The sequence below is a fragment of the Protopterus annectens genome, chromosome 1.part2 (assembly GCF_019279795.1).
Source record: "Protopterus annectens isolate FY-2018-M chromosome 1.part2, PAN1.0, whole genome shotgun sequence".
In the NCBI taxonomy this organism is placed as follows: Eukaryota; Metazoa; Chordata; order Ceratodontiformes; family Protopteridae; genus Protopterus; species Protopterus annectens.
In genome coordinates, this window is record NC_056727.1 from 108,481,147 (window position 1) to 108,503,595 (window position 22,449).

The 22,449-nt window shown below is 39.6% G+C and overlaps 1 protein-coding gene across 1 annotated transcript in view; it reads right to left on the minus strand.

Moving 5' to 3' along the window:
* Positions 1–22,449, minus strand: part of PSME4 (proteasome activator subunit 4) — a 2,990,260-nt gene that overhangs the window by 529,527 nt on the left and 2,438,284 nt on the right. The window contains exon 39 of the mRNA XM_044055122.1: positions 5,660–5,791. Within this exon, the coding sequence (XP_043911057.1) occupies positions 5,660–5,791 (132 nt within the window). The remainder of the gene's footprint in view (positions 1–5,659; positions 5,792–22,449) is intronic.

The following is a 22,449-nucleotide window of genomic DNA, read 5'->3' on the forward strand; positions in this document are numbered from 1 at the left end:
GCCGGTGCCTGCACAGTGGCTCCGGACCCATCCAAGGTACAGACATCCATGGGTTCCACAGATGAAGCATCTTGTGGCGTACCGGATTCTGAATGGGTCTCAGTAGAGGCCTGCAAATCAGACGTAGCGGGTATCAGGGGCTGCAAAAGCACCTCACTGAGTACCGTCGAAGAGAAGCGTCATCGGCAGTTTTAGACCTCGGTGGCCTGTCTCTGTCTTTATCTTTGCATTTTTTCAGAATCCCGGTAGTCGGATGGCTAACCGACGACATTTCTGGATAATTAAACCAAGAACCGAAATATTTAGAGGCAAAAATATACCGACGACGGATAGTACGCTGATTAAATAAAGCATAAAACCGACAGCAAGGTACGTCGTGGTCAGGGCCTAGGCAAGGAATACAGTATGAATGAAGATCTTTATAAGGTATTTGCTTTCCACAAGTAATGCAATTACTAACTTTTACTGACATCGGTAAGGAGCAAGAAAAAGTTTCCCCAATGGGGTATTTAGTTTTAGTTTAAGACTTCGGTTCTGAAACTCAAAAACGAAAATTTCAGGAGTCGGCTGACCGGCACTTGCGAACTGCTTCGGCTTCAGGCACTGAAAGACTGATGTAATGGCATCGGCTGCATGTTTTATACCCCTGGCGACCTGACGTCATAGAAGAAGGGACAGCAACCGACGCAGGACCCAAGACTTTGTTAATCAGGCCGACTGAGGGCTACCTGCAAGCAGAAAACCCAAATGTAATGACTGCAACAGTGAAACATGAAGAACATCGATAACAACAATAACTAAGTACTAACTACTGACAAAGGAAAAAAGGACAGGAGTTATATATAAGACACACACTCAGGAAGGAAAGGTCCTCTAACTTAAATGGGCACTACGACCCTCTAACTTAAACGGGCAGTACAATCCTAGGGGGAAGAATAGAGGTCAGAAACTCTCAATAACAGTCACACAAGAGATAAAGTATTAAAGACTGTAAAAAGGGATAGTAAAGGTCAAGAAATAGGACTAAATTTAGTAAATAAACTGTTACTTAGCCAACGAGCCAGTAAGACACAACCTCGAAGCTTTCACGGCAAATGAGATCTGGCGAATTGCCGTGAGGCACCATGGGATAGGGGTAAGCCTCGAGCCAGTAAAAGCTCTCGAGCCTTAGTATCGGCCGAGTCGGAGCCGAATATCGGATCCGAACCCATCCAGCAAGAATTACGGTGAGATAGGACTGCGCAACATCCTTAATTAAAATAGCCTGAAATTAAATGACTTGGTTTAGGACATAAAGACTGTATCTTACACGTGTGAATGCAGCTAGAGATGCAATATCTATGAAAAGTCTGGGCTGGGATCCTGCTCTATTGTCCTTAGCAGTGAACTAATTGCTACCCTGGGGTGCCAGACAATGGCCTGTTAGTTTCTGCAGGAAGAGTGGAAGTGTTGTAATTGTTTTACAGTTTCCAGAAACTGTAATAAACTTTAGCTAAAGTTCTGTGTGTTTACTGTGACACATCAGTGCCAGATCCTGGCTCAGTTTCTAGTGAGAGGGTAGTGTGGGAACCACTGAGTCAGGTGACCAGATGTGATGTCATTCTGTAGCCAGCATTGAAATTGTATTTGAATACTAGTGAAATATGTGAGATGTGCACTCTGTTTTTGGACCTGACAAGACACTCATCCACTTTCATCTTGCCTTGCTTTAGTAAGTAAACAGTGAACAGCAATTCTTCAGTCAATTAGAAAAATATAGTGAGATTGGCTAAATGCTGTTTTTTTCCTGTATCTGTCTGACTCTTTCCACCTGTGTTGTTTTTTACATTTACTGTGGGGTTTATTGTAAACAGATATTCAGTATTTTCATTTTTGTATTATTTATTATTAAATATATTTAAACCTTTCATTGTGGCTGGCGTTTTAGAAAATGATTAACCTTTGAGAGTACTTGCATTTATTTAGTTGCACTGTGGCTCTACATTCCTCAATGTATTACTGCTTTGTTACACACTACCATTTGTAGAAGTATTAATTTTACTAAGTGCAAATGGGTACTCTGGTAAGGGCCTTAAAGTAGCCGGCTTTGGGTGTTCTGGTGGCAGTAATCTATGTTATAGTCTGGGTGGAGGTGGCAGAGCAGGTAAGCTGTGCCAGCCTTTCCCAGGTGTGTGTGTGTGTGTGTGTGTGTGTGTGTGTGTGTGTGTGTGTGTGTGTGTGTGTGTGTGTGTGTGTGTGTGTGTGTGTGTGTGTGTGTGAAAATCAAATCTCAAAGAGAGTGTGTGTGACAGCTACTTTGAACAGGGACACCAAGAGCACTTATTTCACAGAGAGGGTGGTGGAGTACTTGCCTTGAAACACCTGGCTAAGGACTCAGTTCTATAGTGGTCAGTGCAGAGTCTTATTTGGAGCCCGTAGAGAAAGCCCAGCCCCAGGATGGGAGTGTGCATTCCCTGTGTCTCCTTAAGGGAAATACTGTGTGTGTCTATTTTTCTCACAGTGAACATTTCCCATTGGTGTCAGTGGTGAGGATTGAGGCTCCTTGATCACTGGCCCAGAGAAGGGACATCACAGTTACCATGCTGTTTGGTATCTGGGGAAAAAAAAAGTAACCCACTACTCAATCTGTTAACCAAACAATAACCACTGAATGTTATAAATGGATACAGATATCTAGTCTAATCCTGGACCACATATTAATATTCAAGCAGCACATAGAAAACATTATAAACAAAGTTAATACGCAACCAATTCCTCAACAACACAGACTGGGTGCAACCATTCGAAATCGTATCTGTAGATTCACAGACCTTTCTCCAGTAATGATCACCACTTAACACCACAGCCAAACATTAGAAAGAGTGAGATGCTAACCTGTTGCAGCTAGGTCCATTCTTCTGCTGTCGACTTTAACTTTCAAGATCCTACATTGGCATTACTGCTCCTTCGTTACTGAACACATCTGCAATTGAAACCTCATCTTATGCTCTCCACTTAAGTTTAGCCTTTCCACTTGTAAGAACAGCTTCTCAAAAGACAATACCTGTGAACTGGAATCATATCCTATCATATATCGGAAACATCACCCAATACAAGGAGCTTAGCTAACAACTTCACAATCTTCTTACAGATTCCCAAAAATAAGCCTGCTTCAAAGATAATGGATAAATAAAAATATATACTGCTAATACTACTTACTACTTAAACCGTTTAACAAAAGTAAACTTGCCACCAGTGAAAACTATACTGACTGCAGAAATTAATGTATGTGCATATTTTTTTCTAAAAGTGTTAAGAACAATGACAATTTTTCTGTATTACTTTCTGTATCACAATTGTCTCTTTTACCTCTGCATGCATTATGCTGACAACACTATTTTATTAATCAGAAAATGTAAATGTAAACTGCTACATAGAAATTGATATGTATACTGCAATCTTCACTACATCATTTTCATTGCTATGCCTTACACCTGGGTCATGACTACAAAGGGTCCTTGGACCAGCCCACCTATCCAGTTAAAGTTAAATAAATAAACTAAAACCGCTAAACAGTGGAGCTCTGTTATCACATCTCTAAGCAATAGGAAATAACTAGAGATTAAGACATGTCCTTTTTAATGGCATCTTAACAGTGACAAGCCAATTTCAGACAACAAAATAGAGTAACATTATTCTAGGCAACTGATTTGAAATCCAAAGCTGGATTAATGAAGCTTAGTGGTTGTCAGAGTTCATTATGTCACGGCCTGCTGGATGAACCTCCCACAAAGATCCTCCATTAACTGGTTGTATACAACACAAAGATAAAGCCAATCACAATGCAGACTTCCAATATAGAAAACACATAACATACGACTACATGTAAAAAGGATTATATCAGTATGCCTTTGCCCATGTTAAGAAAGCTGCGGGAGTGTTAAAGTATTCTGAAAATGTGCCGAAAGGGTCATGATGTTCCCTTGCATAACATGTGATTCAGACCCAAAGGAAAAGCCATAGTAAGGCCATGTGAAACAAGAAACCTGCAACATAAGATGTGCAGCAGCATGCAGGTCCCTCAGTGTTTACGTAACAGCATATTCACTCTGATGTGCCACAAAGTAGCTTAAGGCTATGTTTTGATCTTAGCAGCTATTACAGCAAGGCTGCTTTGCTATTCTGGCCCCCGAATGATATAAAGTGCTGGCTGTACATATACATGTTAATGCAACTGAGGGAATTTTTTTTTACTTCAGAGTACAAAATGCTAGTGTACTGCACACCCACAACTGTACACATTGAATGACAACAATGAGAGGAGGACTCTGGTGTCTCTCAGATCAAGGCAGCATTAAGGAATATGGCAGATCTACTGCAAGTTAGCCCAAAAAACTGAAAAAAAGCATATTATTATTCTCCGGTATCTGAATCTGAAATTAAATGCTGGGCACTTCTGGGAATTCCTGACTGCAAGGGAAGATAATAGAGGCTTTACCACAACAGTGGTATTTACTATGTATGGTTTTGGCTGGCAAGAGGGACTGACCACATCACTGGGAGAAGTGGGATAGAATAAAAAGGAAAACGCTCATACTGTGGTTTCACATCACACTTCCCTTCATTTTAGGCATGTCACAGATGTAAACTGGTACATTTGTTCTGAGCTGGACATACTGACATTATAGAACAGATAATTGCCAGCTCCTTGAACTGGGAAAGATAATACTAAAGAATTAGTGCCAGTTTCCTAAACTGGGAAAATGATACAAAATGATCAAATGCATCAAAGTCAATTAATTACTGTAAATGTTGGGGAAGTTGGTATAATGGTTAAGGTGTTTACCTCACATTCACAAAGTATGGTGCTAGATTCTCAGCTTTAAAAGGATAACTGGATAGGTTTAAAGTGGCTCACATGGAGCACTAGCCTAGTACTTACCTATGAATCTATGTGATGGGGGTGCAGGGTTAGACAGATGGGAGGATAATACAAAAAAAATGTTTTTACTGCCTACCACCCCTACAAGAAATCTGGAATACTGAATAAACTAATCTATAATTTGCAATTCATCAGATCATTTGAAAAGCACAAACATACACACTAGTACTGGTCATTCTTTTTAAATTAAGGAACCATGAAGCCAAATCGCACTCACATACCAGCCTGCTGGATTTGCAGTTGAATGGTGTCTGCACCAAGTTCAATGGGCAGAGTTTTGAACTTGACATGGAACAATGTATGCACTACAACTGTAATGTAGTGTGTTTTGCTAGCCAAAGTAATAAAATATACACCGTGAGCTGTAATTAACATCAGAAATTGTGTGAAAAGAGTTAGCAGGAAAGAAGAGCTGTGGATGGAATGCGATGCTAAGTAGTAGCACACAGGCATAACATTTTATAACAAGCCACACTTCTAGCACTGGAAAACTGAAATTAAATAAATAAGATACTAACTGCTAACATAACAATAATAATTTTAGTTTTTGGATGACTACACTAATCAGATACCTTGGAGAATCCTTCTAAGTATGTTTTTTATGCCTTTACAGGGAAAATGCTATCTAGATTAGCAGTAAACACACATGATAAAGCAAAATTAAATCTCCTCACACTCACAATATACAATTCCTCAGTAAGAAACAGGCTGAATACTTGATTAGTTTTAAAAACTTACCTTCCTATCCTCTCTCTCACATTTTTATAGACCTGAGTGAGTTTGGGCTCCAAGTACTGCAGTAATCTGTTCAACAGTTCAGCAACCCGCCACTCTTGCTGAGAAAGTCCACCCTGCAATACATATAAGCGGCTGGAAAACAAAACAAAGAAAGAAAAAGGTTTAATTTATTTAATAAAACAATTTCAATACAAGTTAAGCTGCAAAAGAAATTAACAATTCAAGACACACAAGTAAATGAAGAATCAAATGGTGTGACATCATCAGTGTTGTAAAAAAAGCCAAGAAGTTCAACTCAATTCAGTGGCGCAACAGGTAGTTTTGAGAGACCAGAAGGCTGTGAGTTCTATTCTCACTCTAGGTGACAGGGTTGCTGAAACTGCAGTGCAGCATTAAGGGGTGCTGTATTCCTGAGGGTCATCCTTCACATAAAACATTAACCAGAGGTCCCATTTTCTAGAGCTGGTGGTAGCTCAGGTGGATGGCATGGGTCTATATTAGTTCATCAAAAACTAACTTCAGTGAATGGCCATTTATCAAACAAATCAGCAAATGTCCATTCAGCGAACAGTTTTCCCAGGGCAATGAGTTACTTGGCCAGCATTAGAAATGTATCCTTTTCCCCACTGTAGTGCAATCTCGGAGGTGGTATACGCAAGTGTGGGGGGGGGGGGGAATGGGGGGGCACAGCCCTCGAACTTGGTGGGTTTGATATACTGTGGTGTGTGTGATGGTCGGTATGCTGGCCAAGTAAATCACTGCCCTGGGAAATATGTTCACTGATGTGAATGTTCAATGACTGGCCATTCACTGAAGTTAGTTTTCAATGAAGTAATATGGAATTGGGATGGCACCTATCAAAAACAGTAAAGGGAAGCTCCCTAATGCACTGGCCAAATTTCCCCTAGTAGTATAAATAACCAACTCAGGTCTCCACTGAAAGTCGTCACTAGCCCAATGGGACTAACCTGGTCAACAAAGGATAAATAAGTAAAAATCAAACACTGCATCATAATATTAGTGAACCGAAGAGGAACTTACAAGTAGTTCAGCAGTTCTCAAGAAAAGTATTTAACTGTATGCATGCTTTGGAATTCTGTGAATTTGCCTTCACTAGCAAACATAATGCAATGCACAGCCAGAAAAAATTATAGTTGTGACAGGTACAGAACCATAACAGCTGACTTTAAAGGAAAAGTTACTTGCAGCAGCAAGTCCTAATAACCAAGTTTACTCACCAGTAAAGTAGCTTTAGCTTGGCCATTTTTTTTCTGCAACTACTCTATTTATTTATTTACCATTTGACAACTGGGTAAGTTGCAAAGGCCAATGCTGATCTTATGCTGAGGAAGGTACAGGTCATTCAATACTGCAGTGCTCCCCCACTATAACGCTTCCGTTCTTCATGGCAACATTCCTCCACAGGGAAATGTGCTCACTGTAGACTGACAATCTAAATGTATAAAACTGTACTTTATACTATACCAATGAATAAAATAGGAGATGTATATGTAAACACTACAATGAACAAAATATGAGCCACACTGCCACTATGTGGAGCCTGTACAAAGAAAGTAACTTAACTAAATACCATGGTGGAAACAGCTTTAATGCTACAGTGACCTCTCCTTGAAAATCTACATTTATGGTGAAGCTATGACAAAACTGTACTGTTGAGGTCTGCCACCATCAGCAAATAATCGTAACATTAGGGTAGAATCCCAAGCAACAACAGGTAATATCAGAGAGAGAGAGAGAAGTAAAGTATTCCCCCTGCAGCATGTGCCAAAGTCTTTCCATTTCCAAGGGAAGGCTTCTAGCTTGAAGTATCAACAGTAGTTGCTACCTCTATTATGATCCAGGAAAAATCAATCCTAAAATATGTTGCAAATGTAGCTTTAGCTTCTACAGACTGAGCCAGAGAAGGGGCCTTGAAATGTTATTTATCATAAAAGGCAATGCAATGGACAAGCAAGTAGGCAAAGCTTGTTTTGTTAAGAAGTAAGCCCTTCTGTCCATTCTTGATGAAGTAAAGTTTACAACCTTTTCTGGAAAGAGAGAGTCCTGGTAAAATATTTCAGGTGTTTGTGAACATCTGAAATTTCCAACCAATGTTTTCCAGCATTCTAATAGTTAAACTGATTGATTCAACGAGACAACATATACGACTTCTGACATAAAAGAATAAGAGTTTAATGACACCCTCTCATTGTGAAATTGCATATGGACATTAAGACATCAAAATTTGCAATTTAAAGATTGTTCTCTCTGAAGTAACTGCCACCAAGAAGTCAGTTTTCCATGATATGCACTTGAAATATGAATCTACCGGTTCAAACAAAGGTGATGTTAACCTTTCTAGTACAAAGTTCAAGTCCCAGACATTTAACTTTTCACAGGTCTTAGCAACACAACACTTATAATTTCTAACAGGAAACTTAGCCATTATACAACGACCCCCCATTAAATATTCAAAAACGTGCATGCTGATTGGTCAGCATGCACGTTATAAATCAGAGGATTTTTTTTACAGCAACGGAGAACGCAAGATCTCCGTTGCTTCACATTGTCTCACTATGTTAAACGAGTTTCTCTGTTGCTTTTTTTAAAGCTGTCTCGCTATGTTAAACTCATTTAACATAGCAAAACAATTTTTAAAAAGCAACAGAGATCTTACTTTCTCCGTTGCTTTTTTCAAAACTGTCTCACTATGTTAGATGGGTAACATAGCGAGACACCTTTAAAAAAGCAACGGATAAGCTGTCTCGCTATGTTAAACGCATTTAACATAGTGAAAGAGTTTTTAAAAAGCAATGGAGATCTTGCTTTCTCCGTTGCTTTTGCCCACAGCTCTGATGTACTGCATAGGGCAGCAAGGAGGCATTATACAATGCCATTATTTAAGAAAAGTAATTATTTTTTTTCTTAAATAATGTCATTGTATAATAGCAATAACCTACTTCTGGGTGTGGGCAATAACCTACTTCTGGGTGTGGGTAATGCTGGATTTACCTACGGTTGGCTTTGTTTGGCCACTCGGGCTTCGCCCTCGTGACCAAACCACACCAACCGTGGGTAAATCCAGCGTTACCCACACCCAGGCGTGGGTTATTGCTATATTATCAAATGGAATGCAGGAATACAGGCAGGTACAAAAACAGCATGTGGTTTAACTGAGGGCTATAGCTTCAAAAAGATGTCTGAAGAAATGGAACTGGGCAATTAAATGGGTCTAAAACCTGTGTTTTTGCTCATTCTGAAATTCATCTCCACTTTTGAATGTATGACTTTCTAGAAGGTGTCTGGGCTTCATTTAAGATCTTCAGTAAACCTGAGAAGAATTCATCATTGTTGTGAATTAGAATCATCCAAGTAGAAAGACAACATGAAATCTAACCAGAATGAAGAACTTGTTGCTAAGTTAGCAAGTAAGAATGAAGAACTCTGCCTTGTTGCCAAGTTCATCACTGAGCTGCAAAAGCAGAGAAAACCATGTATATGTCTTAGCCAAACTGAGAGTATTACAGTCAGTTCTGCTTGTCTACTTCTGTTGTTCGGAGAACTTGATGATACACTTGAACTGGAGGAAAGGTACACATCTTGTTGATCCAAGATAATGAGAAGACATCCAGCTTCCAAACAGATGGATGAATTAGGGACCAAACATTGGAATTTGTGCATTTGGCTTAGTAGCAAATATATCCCCATTTGTTTTGCCTCAAATAATGGATGAAAGCTAAGGTGTTCAGTTGACTTTCATGAAACAGTCAAATTTGTCTGCTAAAAGAATCGGCCCATATACTATGTTCACCTGGCACACAGACTATGAGCAATAAGCTGTAGAGCAGAGTAGCCTAGCGGGCTAATGCACTATGCTTTAATTGACAGGGTCCTGGGTTCCACACTTGGCAGGGCCTAGTACCACATTAGCACTACTTCTCTGCAATGTTAACACCTTGTGGCTCCCTCCTGGTTGACAGACCAGATCAGTATAACATTGTTTGTATAGAAATGAAGGGGACCTGTCTGAGAACTGTCCTGAACTGCCACTCTTGCATCTGCTGTCACATTACACTTATGTGACTGGATCTTTCTTGTGGACACCAGTACTACTGCATCGATAGATATGTGAAATAGGGCCCCCATGCCATAATCTGATGAATCTGTTAATAGAAACTGAAGAGGAGTCTGATTAATCAGTGTAACTCCCAGTAATAAGCTGTGAGGGTTTGGTCACTAAACGAACACCTCACTGAGATTAGTTCAGGAAAAGAAGCCTCTGACCAATCTGAAGCTTAATTCTAGATATTTTAATACACAACGAGGTTTCTTCTTGTGTTCTCTTGCACAAAGAGCCACCAGAATGTATGATAATTAGAAGCACTTCTTTCTTGCTGGATGGGTTGGAACCCGATCCTGAACTCTGGCAAGCCTCTTGCTTTAGCAACTCCCTTTACCCAGCTGAGGCAACCCTATATCCCATGATGCAAGAAAGAACTCTCTCAGATCTCGTTTGGTAGCTAGCCTACCCTGCTAGGACTAACCTAAACTAACATAACCAGGAAAACCATAAGAGTTCAAAGAAGAGTCCTCAGCTCAGGAGGAAGGAAGGAACCAACCTGATACTCTTCTCTCAGGCCAGGTTGTCAATCTCGCCTTCATTCTTGCTGATGGACCGCCCCCTAGCACCTGTATCCCGTGTGGCTCAATGGAAGACTCTGAGAACTGTGAAAGAAAAAAAACTGGCCTCTCTCTGGAGGAGGCCAAGTCTAACTTGTAATGAGATACAAAGGGCGTGGCCCAGCTGCTGCTACTGTACAAATATATCAATGTGTATCCTGAAAGGCTGCAGAAGTAAAGGGAGATGGTCCTGGTTGAGTGTTTTTTAGTTTCTCGGTTTAGAAGGTAGTGAGTACAGATAGAGAAGGTGGTGAACACAAATCTGGATATAGGGATAAGGTCACTTGGAAAAGGTCACTTTGTGTTCTCTGGGAGACAAATAATTGGTCCGACTTCCTGAATTGTTTTAGTCTATTTAGTCCTATGCAAATAGTACCTGAATATGGACAAAATGAAGCTTTTGTTCAGCTCTGTCAGCTCAGAATAGTTTGTTCAAAAGTGGATCTGGTGAATCTATGGATTGGTTTGATGGATGAGTTACAACTGAAAGGAGAAGGGGGTTTGTAGGATAGGAAGGACTACCTGTCTACCAAATAAAAAAAACTACAGGAGAGAGAAAAAATCTCGAAACCCTTCTTGCTGAAGTGACAGCCAGTAAGAATATAGTTTTCAAGGTAATAAAGTCAATAGAGGCAAGAACAATAAATTCCAGGTTCGATGAAGGAAAGGGTATGAGGCAATATCCCATTGATTCCATTATATGGAGCTGCGAGAGGAGGATGCTTTATCGTTATCAGAAAGAAAAGGCTCGCTTAATCTATGAGATAATGTTATTAGACATAATGTTATTATCATAATGGAAAGTGCCCGTTGAACTTTACTATAGATGAAGAAGATCCTGAATGAAAATGAAGATCCAAAATCTAAAACAAAATAGAATAAACAGTAAAGGGGAGAAAAACAGGGATCAATGCAATAATCGGAAACAGAAACTTGCTAGCATAGCAAGCCCATAGTGGGCGCCGAAAAGAAAGACACTAAGATGTCTCTGACTGAATCAGTGACTGAATCAAGAAGCCTGGCTAGAAAGAAGTGGAGCAACCAAGCAGTGGCTGAGAAAGAATGAATGATGCGAAGAATGAATGGAAGGGAAGTGAGGCTGACCGAACTGGGTCGACAAGAGATCGCAGCACCAGGAGATGCAGAAGGCACCACAGGAGCAGTGATGCAATTTGTCGATGCCAGTAAGGGCAATGAGAATCAACGGCAATGAGAATCAGCTGAATCAACAAAATTTGTGAGATGAAGGAGGGAAGGAAAGCGTCAAAGTCCCAGGAAAAGCCGTGGTTGGGAGGGAGACCGGGGGCGGTTTAGAAGTCCTCTCAAGGGGGAAAGGGGGTGGGAAATCTTGAGAAAGGTGTCCCGGCAAAAGATGCTATCAGAAACCGATGAGAGGGAGATTGCCCATTGCCAAAGTCTGAGAGCTTCTCACACACAATAGGAGACCCCTGGTCCCGCTGCTTGTTGTTGATGTAGACAGACCCACGTTGTCACCGCTCTCATCTCAGGACATTGATGTGTGATGGTATTCTATGGGGTTGCCACGTCCGTGACCCACCATCCTCTGAATGCCCCCCCCCCCCCGATCGAGGCAGATCCGTAATCCGTGCAACTGGAGGAGAGGAGAACAAAAGGGAGGCCCTGATGAAGAAGAGGGGAAGATATCCACCAGTTCAGATGAGTTCTGCCGTCTGTGTGCTAAGACACTGAGTGAATAACATCCACTGCAGAAGAGGCATGTGGGAAGCGAGCCAGTGGTAAGAAGGAAATGCGCAGCCCATAAGACCCTAGAACCTTTAGTATCAATGACCTTGCTGCTGCTGCTCTGCAATAGAATCCGAACAATTTTTTTTTTGATCAATCCTTCTTTTGATCTGTTAGTCTGCTAAACTTCCCTCCCTTCTGACCCTTGGGATATGGTCTAGAAGGGGTGGAAAAATCATGGAAACGGGGAGAGAAAAGCAGTTTACCGTGTTGCACCTGGTCAAGGTAACCTTCACCTGGAGGTCCGAAAACAAAGCCCGGGTCAAAGGGGGGTATTTAAAGGGGGCCTGTAAAAAGCAAAATGCAAGCATACCCTCCGACCATCTAAGTCGGTATCAGTGTAGTAGACTCCAGGAGTCTGTGTGTGTTCTCTCACGCTCTCTTCCGAGGGGTTCACCTGCAGGATGGAAACTACCTGGGATGGATCCCTGGGCCTGAGAGCAAGAGGCTGGCAAGAGGTGTCTACAGGCACCCGAGAGGAGGGAGAGAGAGATGGAAGTCTGCTGAGATGGGCTATGGAGCATTTGGGCCAGTGCCTGCGACTTTTAAGCCAGTGCTGACCCCCTCTCTAGTCGTGCCTGGAAGAAGTGGATACTCTCCAACGGGGGGGGACCATCTCTTCGGGGCCGAAGTCGGAGCACGAAGTCCCCTGAATTCCAGATGGGCGAAGGTTTCGGCTCCGTTTGTTGAGATAAGGCCGCCGGCTCAGCCGAGCCGACAAGGCCACAATGACCAATCAGCCGACCACCCAGTGCGAACCCACTACATTGAAGCAGAGCATGAGAAGCAGGAGGAGGCCACGGAGAGCACGGAGCCACTGTAGGGCTTGATGTCGGTGGCTGAGAAGGTTCACTAGTGAGAGTTTAGAGGGAGAACCTTCTGGCTGGCTTAAGTAAATACGGAGGATCAATTTTCCTCTCCTTTCCTGCAGGACTCTCTGGCTAAAAGGACTCTCTCAGAAGCAAAACCTTGCCTTCCTTTGACATAATCCTAGAGGAAGAAAGTCACACACCACCCCAACAAACACACAATTAATTCCCAAACACACACACACACACACAGGGATTAACCAATGGGGTCTAGGCCTAAAGTTTAAAACTAAAGTTTTACATTTATGAAATTTTTTTAACTTTAAAGGAAAAGGGAAAAATAGGGTGGGACACACTATGTTATTTCCAGATGTATTCTGAAATGTCAGAAACACTTGAACAAGAAAAGAGAAGACAATAGGATGCCAGTTTCTCTGTTAAGATATAGTGCATGGAAACAGCTGACTACCAGATTTAAAACACCTTAACCAAAGTTTTACTCAGGAAGTGGTACACATCTTATATTCGACAATATATTCCAAAGCAAATGACAATGCCCAGTTACTATAAATTTAGGCTGAATTTTGGTGTGAGATGACTGTTAACTGTTAGGTTAATATACATTCTTGATGCTAAAAAACCACCACAGCACCCCAAAACTTTTATTTTATTTATTTATTTTACATTTGTTGACCGGGCCAGTCTAACTGGATATATGTCCATTTTCAGTAGAGGCCCGGGGAGAAAAGCTCCAAGCATGAACAGTGACAAAGTTAACAATATATAAAAAGACATGTAAAATCACAATGCAGAGGCAGCATTGGTCAAAAGAAAAATTATAATAATAAAATTGTAAACTATAAAAGTTATACTAAAAATTATACTAAAAAAATATACTAAAACACAATAGTAGGTATGAGCAAGACCAATTAAGAGAGAAAAGCCCTTATATTTTATTCTCTTACTATGAAGAAAAGAGTAGTAACTAGATTTGGAGGCATAGGTGAGAGGAGCAGGGAAAGGGGTAAGAGCAGGAAGGGGAAAAAGATATCAGTCTGGGTTAACACATGGACAAAGCCAATGAGTTTTAAGATGTTCTTTAAGATATTTTTTAAATAGAGAAGTGGAAGCAAGGGTTGATAATTCAGAAGGAAGCTGATTCCAGTTTTTACCTGCTGTGTTTGAGAAAAGTGAGTCACCAGCTTTGTTGTTAGATTTAATTGAGGAAACTAGGAGCTTATTAGCAGAGCGTAGTGTAGTCAGACTTTTGTATGGTATAATCATATTAGTGAGGATAGGGGTGTTGTTGGGGTGGTATAGGATCTTTAGAGTGATAAGTAATTGTTGACAGAGTATATGGTTCTGCAGTTCTAGCCATTCAAGTTGTTTGAGGTTGAGGCAGTGGTGAGTTTTAAAGGGGGAGCATGTGATGAATCTAGCTATGCTATTATAACAGGTGAAAAGTTTGGAGAGGTTGTTTTTAGATATGTTAGTATATATAGCAGAGGCATAGAAAAGGGTAGAAATGAGGTTGGTCTGGGCAATAGTTTTCCTGGCAGAAGGGGTAAGGAAGGGTTTAATTCTATAGAGGGTACCAAGTTTTCTGTTAACTGATTTTATGGTGGAGTTGATGTGGTCATCATAGTTGAGACGATTATCAATTGTTACACCTAGTAGGCGGGTTGTAGTATCTGGGGTTATGTTGGTAGCATTGTTAGAGGTTATAGAGAAGAATGCATTAGGTGATTTAAGAGTTGAAGAAAATACAGTAGTTTTGTTTTTTTTTGGGGTTTAGGAGGAGGTAGTGTTGCATGAACCAGTTTTCAACATTATGAAAAACAGTTTGGGTGAGGGAATGGAGAGAGGCTATATTCTTAGCTGTACAGATTAAGGTGGAGTCATCTGCATACTGAATGCAGGTGGCTTGAGGTATGTTCATGTGTATATTGTTAATAAATAAGGAAAAAAGAAGGGGACCTAAGATAGAGCCTTGGGGTACCCCAATATTTACTGGAAGTAATGTAGACAGATTGTTATCCCAAAGTACTGCTTGCTGTCTATTTTCAGATACGACCTAAACCATTTTAATGCTTGTGGATCGAGAGAATGGGTCTTTAGTTTGTCTAGAAGTAGGTTATGGTTAACCATATAAAAGGCTTTTGACAGGTCAATAAAAAGTGCGGAGGAAAAAGAGTTATTGTTACGATTTTTATTTATAGAGTCGGTGAAAGATAGTAGGGCAGTCGTTGTGCTATGGAATTGTCTGAAGCCATGTTGGCAGTTTGCTAGTAGGTTATATTGTAGTAGGTGGTTAAGTAATTGTTTGTGAATACATTTTTCCATTACCTTAGCTAACGGGGAGAGTAAGGCAATAGGTCAAAAGTTAGAAAGCTCAACAGAAGATCTACCTTTATATAGAGGGATGATGTGGGATACTTTCCATATGGTAGGGATTTTGCCTTCTGAGATAGTTCTGTTAATAAGGAGAGAGATGGGATAGCCTATGGATTTTGCGGCAATTTGTAGGTATTCAGATGGGAGACAGTCAGCAGAAGGGGTGCAAGGTTTCAGTTTTTGAAGTAGCTTAAAGATGAGAGATGTAGGTACAGGTTGTATTTGAAAGGTAGGAGATGAAGTCATGGAGGTGTTTAGTGGGGAAGCAGTAAAAGGTGGTAAAGAGTTGGCTAGTGTTTGAATGGCTTCTGTAAAGTAGTTATTAAAGGCTTCGGGGATCTGGTTGGAGTTATTATGATTGAAACATGCTAGGGCCGGACTAACAGAGTGAACTGGCTGAAGAAGTTTGTTTATCCCTGACCAAAATTTTTATGGAGTTTGCTGGCTAGTTTGTTGGAGATGAAGGTAGAAGTCTTTTTTGTCTCTAAGAATATCGTTCTTGGTGGCATTTCTTAACTGTTTAAAGTGGAGGTGATCTGATGGACATTTGGTAGCTCTCCATTTAGCCCAGATTTTATTTCTGAGAAGCATCTTTTGCCTAGTTTGTTTTGTGAGCCATGGGGCAGATTTGGTTCTTATTCTAATAGAGCGATAAGGTGCATGGTAATCTAGGATTTGAAGAAAGGTATTGTTAAAGTAGGTCACAGCCTCATCAAGTTCAAGATGGGTCAGTGGTGACCAGTCACAAGCTTGCAGTTCGTTTAGAAAGCTGTCTGGATTAAAGAATTTTTTTTGAGCGGGAGGTTTTGAGATTAAGGTTATTTGGGATATGGACTTTTTGTCTAATAATGTAGGTAAGCATATGGTCGCTGATATCATCGGGAAGGGTTCCTGGAGTATAGGTTTCAGGGTGGCTGCTAATAAGGATCCGGTCAAGAGTAGTTTCCTTACTGCTAGGTTTGTGGATTCTAGTAGGAGTGGTTATTAATTGTGAGAATCCAGAGAGATTTATGTGATTAGTAGGTTTCGCCAACTCTCAATGCAGTCTACAAGGGAAAGTATTTGCCATCAGCATGGAATCATTAAGAAGGATGGATTCTTCATTACAATTAAATTTTTGGACTAGTCACATTTTATTCCTGGATATTTATTTAGTACTGTGAGACCTGAGGAAGGTTCCATCACTACAACCATCTTTGCCATTACTATCACATACCTACAACATAGTTAACATTTCAAGATCATGTCTGACAGAATTTTCTTAAAGTAGCCAGAACATTTCTGAAAGTACTAACGATTAGCAAAACAAATAAATAAATAAATAAAAATGCTTTGCACAGAATGAAAGAAAGTCAGTCTAACAATTTTAAATCTGCTATTTTTGGTCTTACATAATTTTCCTATTTAGTAAAATTCTGTATGAGGTCTTCATCTTGCAGATTTTCCATAGGTATGTGATCCACTTTTGTTGTTTTTTGTGTGATTATGATTTTACTGTAATAAAACGGTAAAAAAGCTGCATTAAAATAATGCAGGATGTGGTATCTGAGAGTCATGAAGTATTACCGGTTTGTAATTGCTAGCAATGGAATATTTTTCTGTAGGAAGATAGTATTTTGTTGAATCCTGCCCTGGCTCTGAGTTCAGAGATACATCCAAGAGTAAAACTTGTATTAGAAGTTTTTGTTCCACCAAGTGACTAAAAAGATTCCAGCATGATGATACTCAAATGAAGCTATAAAAGCTTCTGCATGCAGGCCATAATGAGATATTGAACATGTTACCTATTGCTTCCTCACAGGTGCAAAATACAGGAGATGAAAACTCTGTAAATATTCTCGGGCTATGAGTAGACCAAAAGGGACAGCACAAAGTGGAAATTGAAATCTGATACTTCATCAAATCTTAAACATGCTTTATAGGAAGGTACTCCTGGGATGTGAAACTATGCATCATCCTCCAAGTTTAGTGTTCCAAAAGTAACATCTGTTCTATGAAGAATAGTACAGTCTGTAATGTCACTCTTACTGCAAAGCTGTTAAGATCTGAATGGAGTAGTACAGGTCTCTAATTTTTGTCTTTGAGAGTATCTTGTTAACCTTGCACTTAAATACCAGAACTGGTGTAGGAGCACTCTCCCACCACCAACCCCACAAATCTTAGGAAAATGTACCACTTTACAAGGCAGAAACTCTGTGAAATGGTATATTGACAAGTTTGCTCCCAAAGAAAACATCTAAATCCTAAAGAAGTGCAGAGCCTACAACTCGGGTGCATTCCCCACAGCATGTCTGACATCAGTGCAAGGCAATGGGATGCAAGATGACTAGAAAGATATGCCATCATACATTAAGTCAGGGTTCAGAGGTAAACCATTTTACTGCATGTAAACACCCTCATATTTACCAAAGTTAAAAGAGAAGGCTCCTTTGTTTTTCTTACCTTCAACTGCCATTTGCTATCAGAAGTGCAAGTTCCAACATAAACCCCAACAAACTGAAAAAAAAATGAACTGCAAATCCATCCAGAAGAACAGCAAATTCTAAAATGTATTATATTCCCAAACATTTCTGCAGAACAGCCTCAATCTCTGATGTGGAGGACATATGCCCTTCAACACCCCTACTACTTGTATAAACTCACACTGTACTGAAGCATACCACCACCTCTGAGTTAGTATATCCTCTACTTGCATTTATATTGCAGTTCCAACATTTACAATTACCGCCACCAATCATTCAGAAGGCATCCCCTTTTCTCAACAATGGTAACAGCGAAGGTACCACTTAATTTTGAACAAAAGAGGGTTTATGCAATTCTTCCAATTGTTTGCTATCAATCTTTATGAGGTCAAAAAATGGGAAAAACTTTGCTAAGAAGAAGAAGTGGAGCCTAACAATGGTGGTATCAATGTCACTTTGTTTGTATCTATCTGTCTCTCCACTACAACATAAACAGATTCTTTTTGCTATTAGGGAAGCACATGTACTTGAAGAATTATTCCATGTGGCTTCAATGAAGGTTCAGATTTTGATGTTAACTATTTCCTTTTATGTGAAGTTTGGATCGATGCTGCACACTCCTGTTTATGGACTCATGAGTGGGTTTTTCATCTCTTCTTGCATAAAGCTTGTGCAAGACTTACTTTTATGTATTTATCAGATGCTCTCCCTTTTTGGTACTTTTCAACTACTTCCTCGCTCTTTTTTTTCCAACAGCTGTTGAAAAGTTGAGGTAATAGGGTTCCCTTTCTAATATGCTGTGTCTGAAGAAAGGAACCAAGCAGGGGTGTCCTCTTTCCCCTTTATTTGTGTCATACTTAAAACGACTGGTAAAGAAAATAAGGGACCCAGAAATTCAAAGATATAATTGGTATGGTATTCAGGAAAAGTTAGCTTTACTTTCAGATGATATAATTTTGTACCTGATAAAACAATAAAAAGATATCTCAGTGTTGTGGAACATTCTGAGACAGTTTTTTGGGATGATATAAAATGAATGAAGATAAAACATAGGCTATTAGCTGTAAACTACGTACCCACACATGATTTGGTTCAACAATACCCATATTTATGGGAACAAGATAAAATGAAGTATTTAGGAGTATGGGTTAAAAAGGACACTATTATGGCAGTTAAGGATATGTGGAAAGAGGCTAAGCAAAATATAATATAAATACTGAGAACTGGAAGCTCTTGCCTATGAATGTGGTTAGCAAGATACAAGCATTAAAATGTTTTTAGTCCTTATGTTTCATACAGAGGTCAGGTATATTTTTATCAACAACAGAAGTTGTGGATAGCAATTAATAAAGAGTTGAAGGATTTTATCTGGGAGGGGAAGAGGGCAAGAATCAAGTGGGATAAGTTGATCCTTCCAAAAAAACAAGGAGGTTTAGGATTACCTGATATGAAGGGAAATTTTAGATCTACAAGTTAAGGCTCTTATGCATAACACAAGCAGAAAATTACAATTCAAAGTAGAAAGGGATTATGAAGAAGGAGGGAAAAAAAATTCAAGAAATAAGGAGAACTAAGCAGGAACTGAAAATGTATGTAATGTTGGACTGATTATATTGTATAGAATATATTATGTTTGTAAATACGAACGTGCTAATATGGTTTGATTACATTTATATAAATGTAGGTTTGCATATCTCAAAAAAAGTTCAGGTAGTAAACTTAACACTACTCTTGTCTAGTGACAAAGCACACTTACAAAAGAAGCATGGCTAAGCAACTAATCATTTTGATGTAAATGTATTGTGATTTTCTTTACACTGTGTTTTACTTGTATTCTGTTTTTAACTGCATATTTAAACTAGGACAGAAACCATAGCTATGTCTCTTGTGAGTCACAGAAATTAGAACAGGTCAGTTAAGGTTAATTACTTGCAAACAAAGGGTGGCGCTAGTTACTAAACCTTCTATTTAAGGGGCAAAATAAAACATTCTAAGGCTTTACTAGAAAAGCTCACCCAGACTTTGCCACAACTTGATGTGAGGGAAAGGTTAGTTTGTTTTTGCTTTCTTGTAATTTGTGTTGCTTTATTGCCTTCTTGTATTTTGCACACTGTGATTTATTTTCTTAAAACTGTGTCTTACTTGTATTCTGTTTTTAATTGCAATATGAACAAAAGATAACTGACTTTAATAACTGGCCTAGTTCCTGGTGCATTCTAAGGAGATGCAATACTTGTCAGCATGGAAGGAGATGGTCAATAAACAACAATGCTTTGTCAGGGATGGTCTGCACCTCTAGACTTTCGAATATTACCTAAAACATTGTTTTTCCCCATAGTGCCTTTTTAAGTAATGTCAAACTGAAAGTACTTCTGACATAGCAAATCAAAGCCAAGAAAATCTAAAGGTGTTACTGCTCAGTGCTAGGAGTCTAAACAAAAAAACTCTACTTCCTAGAAGCTCGCTTCATCCTAGAGAACACTGACAGCTGTGCAGTCACTGAGACATGGTTAATGCCACAGAGAGCACACCGACAGCATAAGGTTATAATGCTTTGCACAGATTTAGACCAGCTACTACACAGACAGCGACTAAAGGTGGAGGTGTCTAATTTACATCAAAAATAAATATACCTCAAGTCTGGTCAAACACGACAATGCACTTCAACTTCTCCACTTTCAAATCACCATAGGCAAAATCCAATACCACTTCCTTGCAAGCTGTATGTCCCCCCTATATGACTCAGAAAAACTAAACCATGTATTTAAACTTATTGGAAACACTCAACAACTAACCCAATACCATATTCATGCATGACTTTAATTACCCCACTATTAACTGGGAATCATATATGATGTGACACTGCCAGCTCAGCTATCTGGAATTTTGTAAACAATCATATGTCATTTGTGAATATCAACATGACTCATATGCTTGTCTTACAAATATAAGATAATTATATGTTACGTGTATATTAAACCACTGGTGCAGAAGTGTGTGTTGAACAGGGTTTGTACGGTACTGAGCTTCAAGGATGTGTCCACAGTGTACCTTGCTGGAAAAGAACAGAAATGTATATATACTATATACCTGTGTAAATGTATGTTTTTAATAGTAGAAGCTAGAACATACATAGTTAACTTGCTAAACTTCAAGAAAATAAGTTGAAATTAAGTGCTTTACGATGTGCTATAAAAGTTAGTTTCGATGCAGCAAGCAGACACAATGCCTAGAGCTAGAAGTTTTTCTATTGTCTGAAAAGAAAAGTAATGACTAAGTTTAAAATGTAAAGTGTTTGATTGCTTTATAACTTCCTAGCAGATACACAGTTCTGCAGACTTCTGAGAGATATGTACTTCTCACACAGAGATGTTAAAATTCTGTTAGTATCTGTTTAGCCTTGGAACTAAAGTCAGGTGACAAAGAGTGGTGTCATCCAAGCTAACTCAGCAGTAATGTTTATTATTAATTTAAGAACTGTCTCAGAGAGAGACTTTGCATTTTGTCTTTGACCTGGAAACATCCATCAACATCATCTGCACTTGCCTTGCTAACAGTAAGTAACTAGGGTACATTAACTTCTTTTAGATATAGTTAGGAATATAGTAAAGATTAGCTTAGATGTTTTCTGTATTTATTTGAGACTGCCCTGCAATGTTGTTTTAAAATATTTCATGTGATTCTGAATTCTGAAGAACTGTTTGTTTTCTGAGTATTGCCTTGTTCTTTTATTATTAAATACATTTAAACCTATTTTAGTGGCTGATATTTGTGAAACATATTTAAGCTCTTAGAATACTTGCATATGTATTTTGTGACACTGTACAAGCCACTCCCCTAAATAGCCTTGCAAGTCGTGGTCAACACTACCATTTGGATAACAGTAACATTACACAATAGGATTGGTCACTGTTTGGTAAGGGCCTTAAAGTAGCTGATAAGGGGTTCTGGTGGCACTGATAACTACCTTATAGTCTGGGCAAAATGGGGCATAGCTAGTAAACCTGTGCCAGCCTTTCCCAGGTGTGTTTTTGTGTATAAAGCAAATCTCAAAGTGTGCGTGTGTGTGTGTGAGCTACTTTGGCAGGGACATGAAGCACTGGTTGGACAGAGAGAGTGTTGGGAGGACTTGGTTTGGAACCGTGGCTAAGGACTCAACTCTGCAGCTGTGTCAGTGGTGAGTATTATTTGGGATCTGGAGAGAATGGGAGAAACCAGCCCCAGACTGACTGTGATCTCTGTGTGCTCTTAAGAGCAATTGCACTTTACTGTGTGTGTATTTGTCATCCTCCCATTGTGTATGTCCCTCACTGTTGCCAGTGGTGAGGATTGAGGCTCCTTGATTACTGTGTTAGTGCAGGGGCATCAAATACGACACCAAATGTACAGACACAGAAATTCTTGGATTTTGTAAACACAAACTCCCTGGACCAGATTTTCAATATACCAACAAGGGGTGCAACCACACTGGATCTGGTCCTCACTAATACGGAAGAGTGTTGCATACCTCCTAGTGGAATGTCTTCTCTGGTAAAGTCAGATCACAAAATGGTCTCCCTTGGAAGTAAAAATAAAACTTGGAACCCCAGCTAAGCCTGCAATATTCAGGAACTAATCTAAGGCTAACGTCCTACTATTAAGTGATAATCTGGCAAAGTTGCAGACCCCATAAACCCCGAGA